This window comes from Echinops telfairi, unplaced genomic scaffold (genome assembly GCF_000313985.2).
Source record: "Echinops telfairi isolate 266 unplaced genomic scaffold, ASM31398v2 ScPeMD7_7400;HRSCAF=8409, whole genome shotgun sequence".
In the NCBI taxonomy this organism is placed as follows: domain Eukaryota; kingdom Metazoa; phylum Chordata; class Mammalia; order Afrosoricida; family Tenrecidae; genus Echinops; species Echinops telfairi.
This window is the reverse complement of record NW_022111300.1, coordinates 2,628,546-2,645,905: the sequence shown is the minus strand read 5'-3', so window position 1 is coordinate 2,645,905 and position 17,360 is coordinate 2,628,546. Positions and strand designations below refer to the sequence as shown.

General features: G+C 46.0%; 1 protein-coding gene across 2 annotated transcripts in view; it reads right to left on the bottom strand.

Moving 5' to 3' along the window:
* The window catches only part of DLGAP1 (DLG associated protein 1), a 931,603-nt gene that overhangs the window by 9,905 nt on the left and 904,338 nt on the right, over positions 1 to 17,360 (bottom strand). For both annotated transcript variants that reach the window (XM_030887282.2, XM_004702880.2), the window contains one exon: positions 14,116 to 14,537. In XM_030887282.2, the coding sequence (XP_030743142.1) occupies positions 14,116 to 14,537 (422 nt within the window). The remainder of the gene's footprint in view (positions 1 to 14,115; positions 14,538 to 17,360) is intronic.

The following is a 17,360-nucleotide window of genomic DNA, read 5'->3' as shown; positions in this document are numbered from 1 at the left end:
AGATACAGCATCTGGGATCTTAAAGACTTGAAGACAAACAAGCGGCCATCTAGCTGAGAAACAACAAAGTCCACATGAAAGAAGCACACCAGCCTGTGTGATCAGGTGTCAATAGGATCAGGTATCAGGCATCAAAGACCCAAAACAAAAAATCCTATCATTGTGAATGAGGGACAGTGGAGAGTGGAGCCCCAAAGCCCATCTCTAGACAAGTGGACATCCCTTCACAGAAGAGTCACAAGGAAGAGACAAGCCAGTCAGGGTGCAGTATAGCACCGATGAAACATACAACTTTCCTCTAGTTCTTTAATGCTTCTCCGCTCCCCCCCCCCCACTATCATGAACCCAATTCTACCTTACAAATCTGGCAAGACCAGAGCATGTACATGGGTACAGATAAGAGCTGGAAACACAGGGAATCCAGGACAGATAAACACTTCAGGACCAATAATGAGAGCAGCAATACCAGGAGGGGAAGGGGAAGGTGGGGAACTGATCACAAGGATCTACATATAACAGAAAAGTAGGTGAAGGGAGACATCAGTCAGTGTAAGACATGAAAAAATAATAATTTATAAATTATCAAGGGTTCATGAGAGGGAGGGTAGGAAAGGGAGGGGGGAAATGAGCTGATACCAAGGGCTCAAGTAGAAAGAAAATGTTTTGAGAATGATGATGGCAACATATGTACAAATGTGCTTGACACAGTGGAGGCATGTATGGACTGCTATAAGAGCTGTATGAGTCCCCAATAAAATGATCAAAAAAATTTTTTTTCTTGCCTGGAGGCTTTCTGTTCTTATAAAGATCTCATAAAAAGTTTAGGAATTTTGAGAATGATGAGGGCAATGAATGTCCAAATGTGCTTTACACAATTGATGTATGCATGGATGTGATAAGAGCTAATAAAACGATCAAAAAAAAAAGTTTAGGAAGCCCACAGGGGCAATTCTATTTTGTCCTTTCAGGTTGTTATGAGCCAGTATCAACTCAATGGCAAAGAGTTTGAGTTGAGTATGTATAAGGTCAAACCAAACTCACTGGCATCGAGTCCAGGCTGACTCACAGCAACCCCATAGGACAGGGTAGAATCTCCCCTGTGAATTCCCAAGGCTGTAACTCTTTATGGGAATAGAAAGCCCCGCCTCTTTACTGAGGAGTGACTGGTTGTTTTGAACTGCTGACCTCGTGGTTAGCAGCCCAGTGCGTACCCACTACGCCAACATATTCATATTCATATTGAATATCCAACATATTGAAGATGTACAAGGAATCATTATTCAAGAGCTTCTTGATATAATTTGGTTCAGATTCCCCCACCTATCAGTGCCAGAATGATGGTCAGCTGAAAGGATGATGAAGATTCAAAGATACAAAGCTAGATGCCCAGTTTACCCAGCTAAAATTTGCACAGAAAACAGACCGTCTGCAAAGTGGAGTATCAGAACCCTTATCACTAGCAGAAGCTTCGATGGGACAACACGGTGCGTCTTGCAGTTCAAATGCCATATGCCTGGTGAACTCTGCTAGCCTGTGGAGCTACAGCCCCACCTTGCCCCAACCAGCGCTTAACCACGTGGTTTGGTGCCTGTACAAACCAACCTACAGTCTCCACACTCGGCTGATCTTTCATTAGTGCCCATTAGTCTTCCAGTATGTTCTGGATGACTTCTCTCTGACCCTCCTTTCCTGACTCTTAGTCACTCTCAACTCAACCACTACTTCCTCATCTTCAACATTGCCCTTATCTTCTACAAGGTGAGGAAAACAGAAGGAAGCAGGCATGAATTCTCTGAATGGCTTTCCTTCCCTGACATTTTCTTCCTGCACCATAACAAGAGTCCCTTAAGCCTCTCCATAATCTCCTAACGGCTCTTCTCCCCCCACCTTTCCCATCCACCTGTGACCAACCAAGCCCGATTCCCTTTGTGTAGCTCTGAGGCCTTGTTCCTGACCCACTCTTTCTCCTGGCAGTCTCTGCCCTTCTCCTAGTGTGTGTCTGCCAACATCCTCCAGGATCTTCCATTCTGAGAGGAAAAAAACATTCTTCCCAACTTCATGATCCCCTCCAGCTCTATACAACTCTTCCTGTGAAACACCAAATCCTCCACCGAGTGGACTGCCCTGCCTCCCTGGACTTTTTCAGTCCCCCACACGTTCCTCTGTGCACGGGATCGTCTGACTCTACCTTCACCTCCCTTGCCTTCATCTACTTCTCTGCTCCACTCGTCTCTCTCTGGTGTTTCCTGTCTGGTACTTTATGAACTTCTCTCTCACTTCGCCCCGTAAATAGGGAACATCACATTCAGTTCTGGACCCACCTCCCTATCCCCCCTGAGTGAGCTCATTCACTTTCCTCATTTCCTTTATTTTTTTATAAATCATTTTATTGGGGGCTCGTACAACTCTTATCACCATCCATCCATCCATTGTGTCAAGCACGTTTGTACATTTCAATTACTTTCTAATATGTTTAGGTTTCTCAGATGTGTAGCTCTAATGTGTATCAACCACAGGCACCTCAGTGTCCAAAAACAAAACCCAGACTCACTGCCATCGAGTCAGTGCTGATTTATAGTTTCGCCCCTGAGGGTTTCTGAGACTGTAACTGTTTATGGCAGTAGAAAATCCAGTTTGTCTCCCAAGGAGCTGCTGGTAGTTTCAAACTGCCGACCATGTGGATTACAGCCTGCTACGTAACCACTACACCACCAGGGCTCCTTCAGGAGCCTGGGCATAGCATAATCAATCAATGTAGTTTCCCTTCAGGATTCCTCTGTTGGTTACAGTTAGTCATACAAGACTTCCTGCCACCCCCACCCCCTTACCCCACCCACGGCATGAGCATCCTACAGAGCCCTTTGCCCAACTTAGAGGTTTGTTTTTATTAAGAGTTAGAGTTACACATAGAGTTTTCTTGTGTCAGGGACGTAATTCCCATGCTAAGACAATGAAAACATTTTAAGCATGGGAGTTAAACAACATGGGAATCATCACGGGATAAGCCTGAAACTGCCTTCCATGGCTTCAAGCAGGGTCCATCTATCCAGTCTGCTTCCTCGGACAGGGCCCCTCCGTGGTCTGGGTTTCCAGTTTTTCAAACTCTACGTGCTGTTTCCCTCCTGAGGCCCTTCGCTCAAGCGAAACACTAAAGTGGGGTGTGGAGGCGCCATCTCTTCCTGGGTCCTTGGACTCGCCGCCCAGCCCTCCCTCTCTTCCGGATGAGCTCTATCCGCCTCCTCCAGAATATGCCGTTCTGCCCACGCTCTCCCCTCCCCGGGGCTCCCCAACTCCCTTGCCACCTCTCTGTCTGCCTATCCACAATCTTCGCAGCACAATCTCGTTATGTCTATCTGTTTTTCCAACCACACCTTGCGTTCTTTGATGACGTGGTCTATGCCTATGTAACCCTCGCACCTTGTTGAAGGACCACATTTTGAACTGAAATAAACAAATGACCACATTCCAGACCTTGGACATGTTTTCGGATTTTACTGTTGTCAGGGCTGCGTCTCGGTTCGTTTTGGCTAGTGAGCTAGTGTAGACTCTCCCCCAGGGTGACCCCCCTGTGTCCCAGAAACGAACTTCAGGTTCTCAGTGGCTGATTTTTCTGAAGTGGATAACCAGGTGTTTCTTTTGAGGAACCAATGGGTGGATTAAAACCTCCAACCTTGCAGGTAGCATCTGGGCATGTCAGCATCTCCCCATGTTGCTTTAGGTGGGATAACAATTCTCTAGGGGTTTCCACCTCCAGTGCTGGGGAGATAGGGGCCAAGGTTGAGCTAAGCCTGTTTATGAGTGAATACACTTCCTTCTCAAGTTTTGGCTTCCATTCACGACCTGGCTTCAAAAAGAGCTATTATTAATGTTGTCAATTTTAGGGTGAAAGAGGAAAGGAAATGAAAGATGGTGTACACCCACTTCAAAGCCAGACGGGCCTGTCAGTCCAAATCTTTGTGGCTCTGTGAGGTTGGGCCTGCCCGTGTGGAACACACTCTTATTCATGAGTCTGCCCTTGTGGAAGAGACTGTTGCCAGCCTCCTGCCCAGCTGCCTCTCCCACTCACGTGTGACCCAGGCGACAGAAGGTTCCAGTGGCAAACCCAGCGCTATTTCATTCCTGACTAACGGTGCCTCTTCTGCCTTATCCCGTGAAGTTTTTTCTTTTCTTTTTTAAAGGAGCTGAAATTTGGTGGCTAAGGGAGAAGCAACACAATTTGCAAGTAGAGAATTTCTCATAGACTAAAACCTGAACTCCTGCAGAATTAAAACAGGGAGGGAAAAAACACCTAAATATCACTTTATTCAGAAAGAACACGTTTGTAAAAACTTAGCTAATTTTAGTGCCCCCTCCCCCCAATTAATTCCCCTCCAGGATTTGTTTTCATGAAAGGTGGCTTTTTTTCAGCTCCATGTCTCAGTCTACAGGAGTCATGAAGTAGAAACTGTCCTATAGCCGTCCTATATGTGCAGGTCCCTGATGGCCCACAGGTTTGCCCGCGATGACGAGGAGGGATTCCATCCTGCCCCCCAGCCCCTCCCAAGACACACCTGGCAGTCTATGTCCATCAAGAAGCCCTTTGGAGCGGGATTTGTGGTCCCCGGGAGTCAGAATTAACTGGAGAGTAATGGATTAAAAAGTAATCACTTTTTTCACATTACACGGAGAGTTTTTGAATCCTTGAAAGTTGGATTTCGCAAAATTACTCTCCATTTCCCTCAGCAATTGAGAAGAAAAGAAGTGGGTCACTGGGTTTGGAGTTAGTGCTGTTCTACAGGAATAACTGCTGTGGGGAGGCAGGATCAACACGTGTGAGTAGAGGCCATCCCCAGGCCTGGCGTCCCCAGCTTGCTGCAGCTCCTCCGCTCGCTCTCCGGGGCCTGTGCCCGGTGCCCGTCTCGGCCGGAGGAAGATGAAGCGGAAGATGGCCCTACCAACCTTCTAGTACCAACACGCTCTGCCCCACACGGTTCCCTTTCCCTTACTGTGGGGTCCTCTGTGGTCACTAACTTCAGGATGGCCAGATCTTAAAAGGGGCCTACAAAGGGTGTGTGTGTGTGTGTGTGTGTGTGTGTCTCCCCACTCAGAAAACCACCCAGGTTTGGGAAGGCAGGAGCTTGGAGGACCACTTTCCCTGCACCCAGAACTTCACAAACTGCAGACACGCAACACAGGCAAGACTGGGCAGAGATCGCAGGGAGAGTCTGTTCAGGAGAATGGCTGTGCACACCTTCCGTAACCAAACCCGAAACCGGGCAAGCCCCACGTCAGGTTTCATTACAGCTCACCTTGGCTGCCAAGGCTCACGCGGCTTCGGGGAAACCACAGACCAAGTCTGACCGACTTGGATGCCAATGCCCGGCAAGACAGTGGACTCAGTCTGCCTCCTGCATACACCCTACGTTTATCCCTCACTTTCAGACAAAGCCTGAAAATTCCACACACAAGTTGTCCACCATTCAGGAGGTAAAGATAGATTTCCAGGTACAATCAGCTGCATTTATTTCATCCCAGGGCCATTGATACTCTAGCCTCTGCTTCCCCCATCAATGGCCAACTGCGTTCTGGGTTCGAAGCATTCAGTCCCATCTGGTAGTTTCATTCCCAGTTAAATAACACCAGACGGATCTATGTAACCTACAAGCCACTGTCAAATAGCACCGAGCCATCTCTGGAAACAGCTGTGACACACAAGGGCTTCATTGTCTGGGAAAAGCTTGTATCATTTTACTTGGAGGGCCGAATGAACAAATGCGCCATCAGCTGCTGTGGCTTGGAGGCGACCCCCCTCCCTGCAGATTCTCCGTGTTTTGTTATCAAGCCAAAAGCAAACGATCAGAGTCAGAGATGGAGGCTCAAAACAGGCTAAAGCCCTGGCTTTGCATTTGTTTCATCAGGGAAAATAATCGCTCCACGCACCCAAGGAATTTCTAGTTACATTTTTCAAAACCGATCGCTTGGTGTTGCTATGCTACCAGGAGTGCTTGTGTTCAGTCTGCCCTTCTTTACCCAGACATACCTCAGTGTCTGGTAAACTAGGAAATGTTTTCCCAGCCACTGGAATGCCGAACCAATAGTCTTCATATCCTTAGAAAGCAGCTTCCAAAAGTAGGATAATGGTATCGTAAAGTAATGGATACCTGAGAAATTATTTAGAACTGGACAGACTCGTTTTCACTCTCTACTAGAGTGAATGTGCTCAGCGGCTGACCTGGAGGGGAGGCGAGTCCAGACAGAGTGCGTTGGAAGACAAGTCTGGCAATCCCCCTCTGCAGAGTCAGCTACTGAAACGCCACGGAGCCAAGTCTGCTCGGACACACAGGGGCTGTCCCGAATCGGATTGGGCTCGAAGGCTACATGGTTCAGCCGAGAAAGCTGCGCACAACTTTCCCTATGCCACTGAGCAAACGGGTGCTTGCCCAAGCATTTTTCCTTACTTAAATGTTGTAACATTTATGTAAATTAAGCAAGTCTCATTAGAATCTTCCTTTCTCTAGCTCTGATTTACCTCTCTCTCGATGATGGCTCTAAAGACCAGGTCTCTTGGAAGGGTTTTGTGAAGGGCTCGCATTCTTCGTGTACACGGAAGACAGCTCCGACACCTGGTAGACGCTGTTAGGCACAAATACAAGGTCTAGGCCGAGGGATAGGGCATCATGGCATTAGCCAGCTAAGGGGAAGGAAAGCAGCTCAGAAAAGCACCAGCGACTCCAACAGAGAGTGATCCGGCTCTCTCCTCCTGGAAGCATTTCCAGCCTCAGAAAGCCCAGCTAGGGTTGCTGGAAGTCAGAATCGATTGGATGCAGTGGGTTGAGTTTGGTTCGGGTGCTTGACCCATTTATCATAGCGATTATTTTCTGGGTACATGCAGATGTTTTTAAAATACTTTGTTCGGCTTTGCCCACTAAACCGGATAGTCCTCTCTTCCTGACCAGCGCTTTACCCAAAGAGACCATCCCAGCACAGAGTTGGAGAAACAAACGGCCTCCAAAAGCCCAGGCCCACGTACCCAGCGTTGGTGGCCCTGGAGTCAGACCCGGATGTCGATGGAGCTTTGTATGGGGGCAGTGCCAAGTGGCACAGAGTTTAATCATGATCTCGTCAGATGTGACTCCAGACACTTCTGTGTCCTGTGACCTTGGACAAGATACTGCCAGAGAGCTGTTTTGAGAGCAAGTAAAACAACACCTGTCAAAGCCTCTAGCTTCATTGCCTGAGGGGTTGTAAGCACGAGACCCATAGTCTTTGGTGCACTTATATCACCACCACCACCCCGCCCCCCCACTGCTTTAGGATGGGATCCTCTCTGATTTGGGCCTGACTCCTTTGAGATTGGTAACTCTTTGACCTAGGCATATATGTTTATCTCTGAGCTATTTAGAATTTTGAAATTCCAAATCATTGAAACCTAGTGGATTGAAGCCCCTATTTGGTAGAGAATGAAAAATAAAGTCCTTCAAGTGTTTGTGGAATGAAATTGGGTCTCAGGTGGCAGCAGGAATGCCCAGGACCCATCCAGACAAAGCAACAGAGCAGCAGTACGGGGCCCCTCTTACTTTTAGGGTACATTCTAATAGTTAAAAGGAATCACTTGGACCTTTTACTAATTCATGTATACTACTGCCAACTGCTCTGAGGAGTCCTGGGATCTATGGGGTTTGGGTTAAGGGAAGAGAGAAGGTTATCACTGACCTGGTTGGGGGAGGGAGGAAGAGGCTAAGTAAACATTACTCTGGGCCAGATCTCTCCTCTAACTTATAAAAGCTTCACTGTTCTTCCCGTGACATTCATTGGTGTTGAGTGTACATTTTTCCCCCCTTAGACAAGGAGTTCCGATAGTCACACCACAGAGGCAGGCCAACTCCCCATGAGAAGGTTGCACGGCAGAGCTGCCTCCTTAAGAAGAGTCAACTCATTTCGAATCCCTTAAAACAAATCACCCAAACTGACTCCTAATCCTAATTAGGTTGGCTATTCTGCAACCAAGACCCTCTCCCTTCACCCTACAAGCAACCTCACAGACATCTGTTGAAGTAATCAGTAAACTGAATTAAAAAATCCTCAAGGAGTAAACTGTATTAATAACGAGTCAGTGGGACCTTGGTGTATAAAGATCAGAAGTGATCCTTATTTAGAGCCAGTCTCGTTACTACAAATGCGTTATAACAAAATAACTTCATGTGGAAGCTGTTCATAAGTCCCTCTTGTAAATCATTGCTCTAAGCAACATCTGAAATGAAAGGAGGAGCAAAAACTGGTTGGGAAGTTCCTATATGTTCATTTTCGGGGGACCTGACCAGTAGTGTGCATTTCAAATTACAAATGTGCTTCCCCTTTGAAAGACATATGGAACAATTAGTCCAAGTGACTAATGGACCACGCCAACACCAATTTCCACGATCCTGAGACTAGGAGAATTAGATCGTTGCCAGCTACCACTACCAACTGCTATGAAAAGGATCACAGGATAAAGAGGTCCTGGACAGAGTAGGAGAAAAAAATGTGGAAAGAACTCAAAATCCTAAAAGATACCAGGCTTCCTGGTCAGCTGGAGGTAGGTGGAACCCCAAGATGACGTTATGGGACTTGGTCACCATGCAGGTCTAGAACTGAGCTCACCATTGTGGGAGAATAATCAACCACTTAAGCTCCAAAGGGCAGCATGTGCTCAAGGACAAAGCTTACGGGGCAAACAAAAACAGGAAACCCAGCGAGAAAGCGGGCCACGTGGTGGCACATCGAGGCCTTGCAATGGAGGAGTTGAAAGAAAATGTGAGTGAGTTGCAAAATGTAAAACTGATAACCTGCCCTGTAAACCTTCACCCAATTCACAACAAAACATTTCAAATACAACATATGCTTCTCTTTCATTACAGATGTAGGACAAGAACCTGATTTCGGACAAGCTTTCCTTCTTTCTAATATTCAAGAGGGCTTCAAAAAGTTCCTGGAAATATTCCATTATCTTTTAATTCCATTTCTCTCAAACTTTTTGAATCCTCTTCATATGCGGTTGTATCAAAATAGATCGACTTATTTTAATTGCCCCCCCCTCCCCCCGCCAAATCGTTTACTCATGGAGTCATAAATTATTATCCTCTTTGAAGCATTATAAATCTTGGGAGAAGGAGGTCTAGTTTCGAAGTGGAAGATCAATGGAAAGGAAACATCCGATAGGAACCTTCCCTAGGCTTTATTGGAAACCCACCAGCCCCAAATTAATCACTGACAAACAAAAGAAATAAAGCCCCAACTCCCTGCCATCAAGTCCATTTTTGACTCCTAGAGAACCTATAGGGGAGGGTAGAACCGCCCCTGTGAGTTTTCCGGGCTGTCAATCTTTACAACAGCAGAAAAACCCCATCTTTCTCCTGAGGAGAGGCTGGTGGTTTCAAACTGCTGACCTTGGGGTTAGCAGCCCAAAGCAGAACCCATTTCGCCACCAGACTCCCGACTCTCCATTCGTCAGTGTGTATTTCATCCTTGACCAGGAACTGAAAACTAGCTCGTGCTGTTCCGCAGCCTTGGTCGTTGAGTCGGTCCAATTCCTAGCAACTCTACAGAGTAGAACTGTCCCAGGTTTCCAAGGCTAGAATCCTCTGGCAGCTGTCTCACCTTTAGTTAGTTAATTCCAGGTCTGCTTCCTGCCAGTTCCTGCCACCAGGACTCCTTAAACATTGGCTTTTTTCCCCTGGGAAAATTCTGATAAACTCTGTGTACATCCACAGGAAAAAGGAGAGTGAGAAAATGACCCTCCTAAGACTTCCTCAGCACCACCAGAGACCTCAGTCTCCTTTGACCCCCAGGCGTAGAGCTAATTCTGTTTGTACAACACACTCAGGTGGGTCTGCAGTGGAACCAACAGGTCGAGCAAGTGTCAAGGAAAGGTACCTAGCCACTGCTACGTTCTTTGCAATCCAAGTTTGAGAGAGCCAAAGGAAATTTACAGACACGCATCTCCGAGTTCTCGAACCTGCTCGTAAAGGCCACAGATAAGCCAGTGAGCCGTCTGTTAATGTCCCAAGCCGCAGGAACCAGCACAGAAGGAGCCGTGTGTAGACAGTGGACAAGGCAAGAAATTCCCTAACTGGTTAACTGTTAGCTTCCCCAGCTTAGTCTTCATTAAGAATATATTAAGGAAAACCAAAAACCTCACGGCTCGTGGATATACCTTATATGGTCTCTTTTACTGAAGTACAGTGGCACCCAGATCTAACTATTAAGACGTTGTTGTTTTTGTTAGGGACAATAGAGTATGTTAGTGATCTGGTTTTTTAATGCCCTAAGTGTGGGTTGCAAAGTGCAATGACACGATGCCTGGGCGTCCTTTATCATATTCTGGCACATCAGATTGAAAACAGCAGTAACAGCAACAAGATGGAAGATAACAACTGTTGGCAAGGGTGCAGGGGAATAAACATCCTGAGCCATTGCTGGTAGAAATGCAAGATAGTACAGCCATGGCAGAAAACTGTGCGGTGGTTCCCCCAGGCACTAAAAAAAAGCACGACCATATGATCCAGCAATTCCCCTCTTAGGCATATACCACAAACACTTGAAACAGAGACTTGTACACCAATGTTCATTACCGCACTGTTCACAATAGGCCACAGGTGAACACCTACATCCCTGTCAACAGATGAACAGATACCACAAGGTGGAGCATACATACAATGGATTGCTCCTCAGCCAACAGGAGAAATGAAGTCTTGCTACGTGCTACGGTATGAATGAAGCATGAAGACATTATGCTAAGCAAAATAAGTCAATCACAAAAGGACAAGCATTGTATGACCTCACTTATAGAAAAAGACAAGACAAGACAAATGTACAGAGAGCAAAGTTTATTAGTATTTACCAGGGGTGGGAGAGGGACAGGAAAGGAGGGCTAATGGGGAAATCATATTAATGAAGGAGAGGGTTCCATCGCCAACTATTTAATGACTGTCAATAAGTTGTACACCTGTAAACAATTGAATTTACAAAAGTTGTGTGACATATATTTACCACAATCATAAAAAAATAACAAATCTTCTTAAACTTGAGGCTGTTTTTGCACAGCCCCGACCTCACGGGGTTGGTTGCTTGGTTTGGAGGTTGAGAGTCCTGGTTTCATGGGGCATCCCAGTTCATTGGCCTAATAATGTTTCGTGCGCCTGTCCTATGCCACACGGTCACTGAGTCAATTCTGACTCAGAACGACGACCCAGCAGACAGGGTAGGACTGCCCCGGTGGTTTTGGAGACTGTAATTCTTTACATAGGAAGGAGCGGGCTGGTGGATTTGAGCGGCTGGCCTTGCTGTTAGCAGCCCTATTGGCCTCTTTGCAATGAAATGACAAAGGAACAGCAAGAGTAGGGAGTAGGAGGAGGATATCAAATAGGCGGCAGATTGCTCCCATGAGATTCTCCCCAGAGATGGACGGTGCTCAGAGATCATTACTGAACATTCTGATGAAGGGTGCCATAGAATCAACCTGATCAAAGCAGGGACAATTCAGGACAGGATGGCACATTTTCATGAGCTAGACTTTCTGGAGCTATGGAGGGTGGCTGCCCCTGAAACTATTGCCCTAAGATCATCTTTAAACCTTAAAGCAAAACACATCTCCCCAAATCTTCTTAAAACCTAATAATAGTTTAACTTAACTAGTTATTTATTTTTTGAAGTCTGTCTTTAGCATTATGTTCTTCTATGATCGATCTCTATGGGTGCAAATTGGCAATCACAACTGGACTAATTAGACAGGAGCTTTAGGGGCAGTTAAGTTTACGGTAATGATGAGAATGGCTGCACCCTTCAAACAACACAATCACTACACTATACCCATAGCAACTGTTAAGTAAGGGTACGGGTTTTTGTATGTGTGTATGTTCTGAACACACGAGTAAATAAACTTCAAAGAAAATACAAACAAAAACTCTGACACAAATAACAGGAAGTGAGGGAAAGTCAAAACGAAGATAAGGTAAGTGTGTGATAGGGCCCAGGGGATTCATTATAGTCAACTCTACTTTGCAGGTTCAACATTCCTCATAATACAAGATAACATAGTAGTTTAAAAAATGGATCAAAAAAGCTACATCATGACAATCTATTTGTAGGCATCTCTACATAAAGGCGAAGGCAGCTTTTATACAAACCAACGTGTTTCCTTGGTTCAAATGATCAACTAGAAGGCCTACCATTCTTTAATAATGTATTTTTCAGAGGGGGGAAGAACTATTAAAATCTACACTGATGATAAAGTATATTCAAATTTTGGGATTGTTGCAAATGGATAGAACTTGTTTCTGGAACTGGGATCATCAGGACATTTTTCTTTGTTAATTTTCAGTAGGAATTGTTATTCAAAAGCTCAATTTTTAAACAATGACTCCTAAAGATATTAAACTTAATGCACTGGATTGGAATCTGGGTGAATTACTTTAGGCCTGGAAGGTTTGCGCCTGGGAGGGTTCATCTCAATGTGTCAATTTAGCGAGGTGTGGAGCCCTCTCTTTGGTCAAACCACTTGCCCGGCAGTTGCTCTGAAGGTGTTTTGCAGGTGGCATTACTATTTGTAATCAGTTCCCTCTAAGGAAAGGTTATTCTTGTTCATGGGAGAGGGTTTCAGCCAATCAATTGACGGCCTTCGCAAAACTACTGCCTTTTCCCACAAAGAAGGGATTCAATCTCAAGAATGTCACATCAATATGCTGAAATTTCCAGCTTGCCTCAGGTTTTGAGACCGATTAGACCCCATAATGATGTGGGCCAGTTCCTTCAAAGAAATCTCACTCTCCCTCTAAACCAGGGTAAGTAAAAAAGTATTGCTATAAGGTCATTGAAAATTTCATTAAACAAAAACATCAAAATTTGAATCTACCGTTTCCTGGCATCTCCTCCAACTAGGTCTGTACCTTTCTAAAGCGAATGTTAAAAACAAAATAGGCAATGTTCCCCTTCCGCTGATGCTTTGTTGAAGGATTCTGCAGGCGTGCTTCTTGCCATGCCCGACGGCAGTGTGGGCACCTCCGGAGCCCCCTTTGTCCTCATGTTACATGTTCTTGGAGTTTGGAGAACAAAAATGCGCCTGAAGGAGCGAGCTCAGGACTGTGGTGTGGATGGGGTCAAGTCCTCCAACACAATTCTCCTAGGACAGACCTGGCGACTCTTCGAGAATGAGCAGGTGCATTGTGGGGGATGGAGGGGGAACAATTCCTCAGAGCAACTGCCTGGCCTTTTTCTCACCAATGAAGTTCCTGATTGTCTTAAAATGTCTTCATAATAACCCACCACAATCCTCCCACATCCTTTGAGAGGAATCTATCAAGATCACCCCTTGGGCATACCCCCCCAAAATAATTGCCATCAACTTCTGACCTGACATGTCTCCCCGTCATGTTTTGATGGGATCTGTTTTGGAAAGCACCCTCACCAGACTGACACGTGTGTTCTTGAGAGAGCTTGTCTGTAGCCATCCATGGACCACAGGAGACACGTTTAAACATGTTGTGCTCCCCATCCACCTGTGCATGTAGGACGTGGAACCCTGAGAGCCACACTTCTGTATTCGCCTACAGTATGTATGTCAGTGCATCTGTTTCTCTAGTCTCGACAAACCCTGGTCTCCCCCCAAACCTAAAAACAAAGGGCATGCTAACCAGGCAACCAGGAGGTAAGCAAGCGTGTGCGTGCGTGCGTGTGTATGGTGGGGGTGTGGGTTCCTCTCTGTTAGCCTTGTTTTAATTGGGTACGTTCATGAAAGTAACACACATGAAGGTTTTCAATGCCCAACACACATGCATCTCGCTACCTGGAAACTTGTTAGCATGACTTAGTGTTCTGTTTCGGAGCATCGGCAACAGGGCAGGCGGATCTGGGGAAGAGGAACGATGGCAGGAACCCGCGACCGTCTGCAGAGGAGCTTTGCCCTGTCCCGGGAGCGCTAGGGAGGCATCCCGCGGGCTCGTGGGGTGGCGTGTTCTTGGGCAGCGCAAAGGCCCAAGGGCCGGGAGGTGGGGGGCCAGCTTAGGGGCCTCACCGTGGACACGTTCCCGCGGAGCGTGGACGATAACTCCGTTTAACAACCCAAAGTCACCCGGCCCCACTCCTGGGGGCGCCTTTACTTACTCTCCTCCGGCAGGCTGTTCTCCCGCTCTTCCCGCTCCATCTGCTGACACCACCCTTCCATGCGCTCGCGCTCCGCCTGCAGAAGTTTCAGAAACCAGTGGCCATCTCGGTGGCACACTGACCTTTGAACGGCTTCCAGCGGGTCTTCCGTGATGGAGTCAATCCAAGGGTCAGGGGGAGGCAGAATAGAGGGGTCAAAATCTGTATCAAAGTCATCGTCTGCCGCGCAGGCATGATAATGGTTTCCTGAGCCCTGGATGCTAACCGTCGAAGTGCTGGCATCCCGGGAAAACTGTCTGGTCATCGGGCTGGGACAGGAATTGTCCTCTATAGATTCCAGAGAATTTTCCAGATTATCATGGAAATCCAGGTCGGCCTGTACTGCTGTGGTCACACTGTTGGATCGGGTGAACCTGCGGAAGCTTGGGAGAATAGAGAAAAAGAGATTTAGTTTAGGGCTCTGTCGCAAAGAAAAAGGACTTCCTTCCTATCTTGGGGGTGGCCATCAGCGGTCTCCTCTCCTCCACATGCTGGAGGGAGGCCTCTGAAGGGCCCCTCGTGGTGCAGTGGCTCCGAGTGGGGCTGCGATCTGTATGGTCAGCAGTTTGAAACCACTGGGAACCCTGAGAGAGAGAGACTGGGCTTTGGACTCCCAGAAACAGTGACAGTCCCAGGCACCCACAAGGGTCACTATGGGTCAGCATTGACTCGATGGCAATGAGTTGGTTTTTAAAAAATTTTTTATTATTGATTGCCAAAGCTCAAATGCAAAGACCATAAGCCTGTCTTTGTTGAACACAGAATATGTAAGCATATCTAGAGAATGTTAACGATAGAACGAAGTATGCAGTTAGCAAAGCCAAGGTCATGTCAAAGGTCCATACTCTTCCCCAGATCTGGGTGAGCATGAACCCTAAAGTTCAGGATGATACCAGGTAAGGAAGTAATTGAACTATATTTTAGTCTGTTTCATTTGCTTCGAAATGAAGAGGGGATGGGGCATGAGGAGGAAAACAAGCCAAGACCACCTTTCGCAAGGGCAGCTCTTCCCAAGGAAGATTTCCTGAAGGAAAAGTGAAGCCTCATTAGATTTCTCCTGAAATTACAACTCCTTTCCCTGGAAAGGATTCACCTGCTCCTGGAGACTCATTACAATATGGCACAGAGCCTTTGGGGCAAAAATCAGCTCTCAGATCTAGAGTTCTTGAATACTGTTCTCTTTTGCCTTTAATTCTCCTCCTCTCAGTCTCCTACCCAGGTGATCAAAGATAACTTGCTAACAGACCTCATCTCAGTTTATTGTACATGAGTACTGACAAGATCAGCATTTCCCAACCAAATGGCTTGGTGCACCTCTGGCTGACCCCTACGAGGAAGGTAGTGGGACGGGGAAGAACACAAGAGGAGGAAGTTGTTTTTCAGAAGAGGCTCAAGGCAAAGTGTGAACCTGAAGTGATTAGCAGAAACAAGGGCAAAGAACAGCGGGCCACTGGAGACAGCAGCCTTGCTTTGGGTGTCTTCCAGAGCGTTGTAAGTTTCCGTGCACCCAGAACACACCAAGACGTCAAAATAACAGAGGCAGCCTACGTCTGTTGTCTTGGTGCCAGAGAGCTTCTATCCTTGCTAACTGTCCAGGGTTACTAGCCTAAAATCTACAGGTCAAAATGGACAAGCCAGCATTCCTGGCTGGAGGGAGCTGTTCAAGGAAAGAGGGCAGATACTTAGATATTTTTTTTCTGCCTGAACTTGATGGGTGAAGACATGGTGGAGGGTGAAAGTTGGTTTCCTTTCTGGTCTATTAATCTTCTAACTTTCTTTCTTCAGGATGTCCCCTTCATGGCTCCAGGAGCACCTGCTGGGAGAACCTCAGAGAGCCCTGTTCCTTCTTCTCTTGTCTCTTGTCCATATCTTGCCCATGTATCCATCCATCCATCCATCCATCCATCCATCCATCCATCCATCCATCATCCACCATCCATACCCAGCTCAGTTTCCACTCACTCAGTGGAATTTTTTCCAACCCTTTAACAATAATAACACAACAACAAACCAGCCACTTGGCTGAAGTGAAAAGAAAATGTTTTGAAAATGATGATGGCAACATATGTACAAATGTGCTCGACATAAGGGATGGATGTATGGATTGTGATAACAGCTGTAAGAGCCCCCAATAAAATGATTTATTTAAAATAAAAACAAAAAAGCCTTTCTTCCTCCAAATCAGTGGTTCTCAACCTTCCTTATGCCGTGATCCTTTAAAACAATTCCTCATGCTGTGGTAACCCTCAACTATAAAATTATTTTCATTGTTACTTCATAACTGTAATTTTGCTACTGTACTGAATCATAATGTAAATATCTGATTTGCAGGATATATTTTCATTGTGATAAATTGAACATAATTAAAGCATCATGATTCATCACAAACAATATGTGAAATATGGATGTGTTTCCTGGTGGTCTTAGGTGACCCCTGTGAAAGGGTCATTAGACCCCCAAAGGGGTCGAAACCCAAAGGTTGAGAACCTCTGCTCTCAATGCTTAGTATCCACGTGCATCTGCCGTGCCTATGAGCTCATTTTCTTGATGAGTTCATGATGATACCAAATCAGCCTGGTTCATTGGCTGGTGATTTTCAATTAATGTCTCATATTAAACAGCGTGAACCTTAAAGTACCATGCCCTAAACAATTCATACAGCATTTCATATGCCACATTTACTTGTCTTTTCCTTATGTATCCTGGACTACTCTACGAAAGTCCATTAAAAGTGGAAATTGCTAGGTGTTCACATAGGTGATTTAGTGGTCTCCCCATTCCAATGCCTCTCTAATGCTGAGTAAAATTTCTGAATTAACATAAATAAGGTCAATTAAAAGTGATACTGTCATCCCAGGGTCGGCAACCTGCGGCTGGTGAGCCGCATGCGGCTCTTTGGCTGGGTCCATGTGGTGCTGAAGTACAATGGAAGACTTTTTATTCAGATAATGGTGGTTTCATTTGTTTGCAAATATATATTTGTGGCTTTTGAATGATTTTTAAATTGTGTGAGGAACAGGATTGCTTCTTCCCTCTCAAAAGGTTGCTGGCCCTGCTCTAGCCCATCAGAAACAAGGAACAGCCAGAGCAATGCAGACAACTACCCTGTTTCCCCCAAATAAGACAGTGTCTTATATTAATTTTTGCTCTCAAAGATATGCTAGGTCTTATTTTCAGGGGATGTCTTATTTTTCCATGAAGAAGAA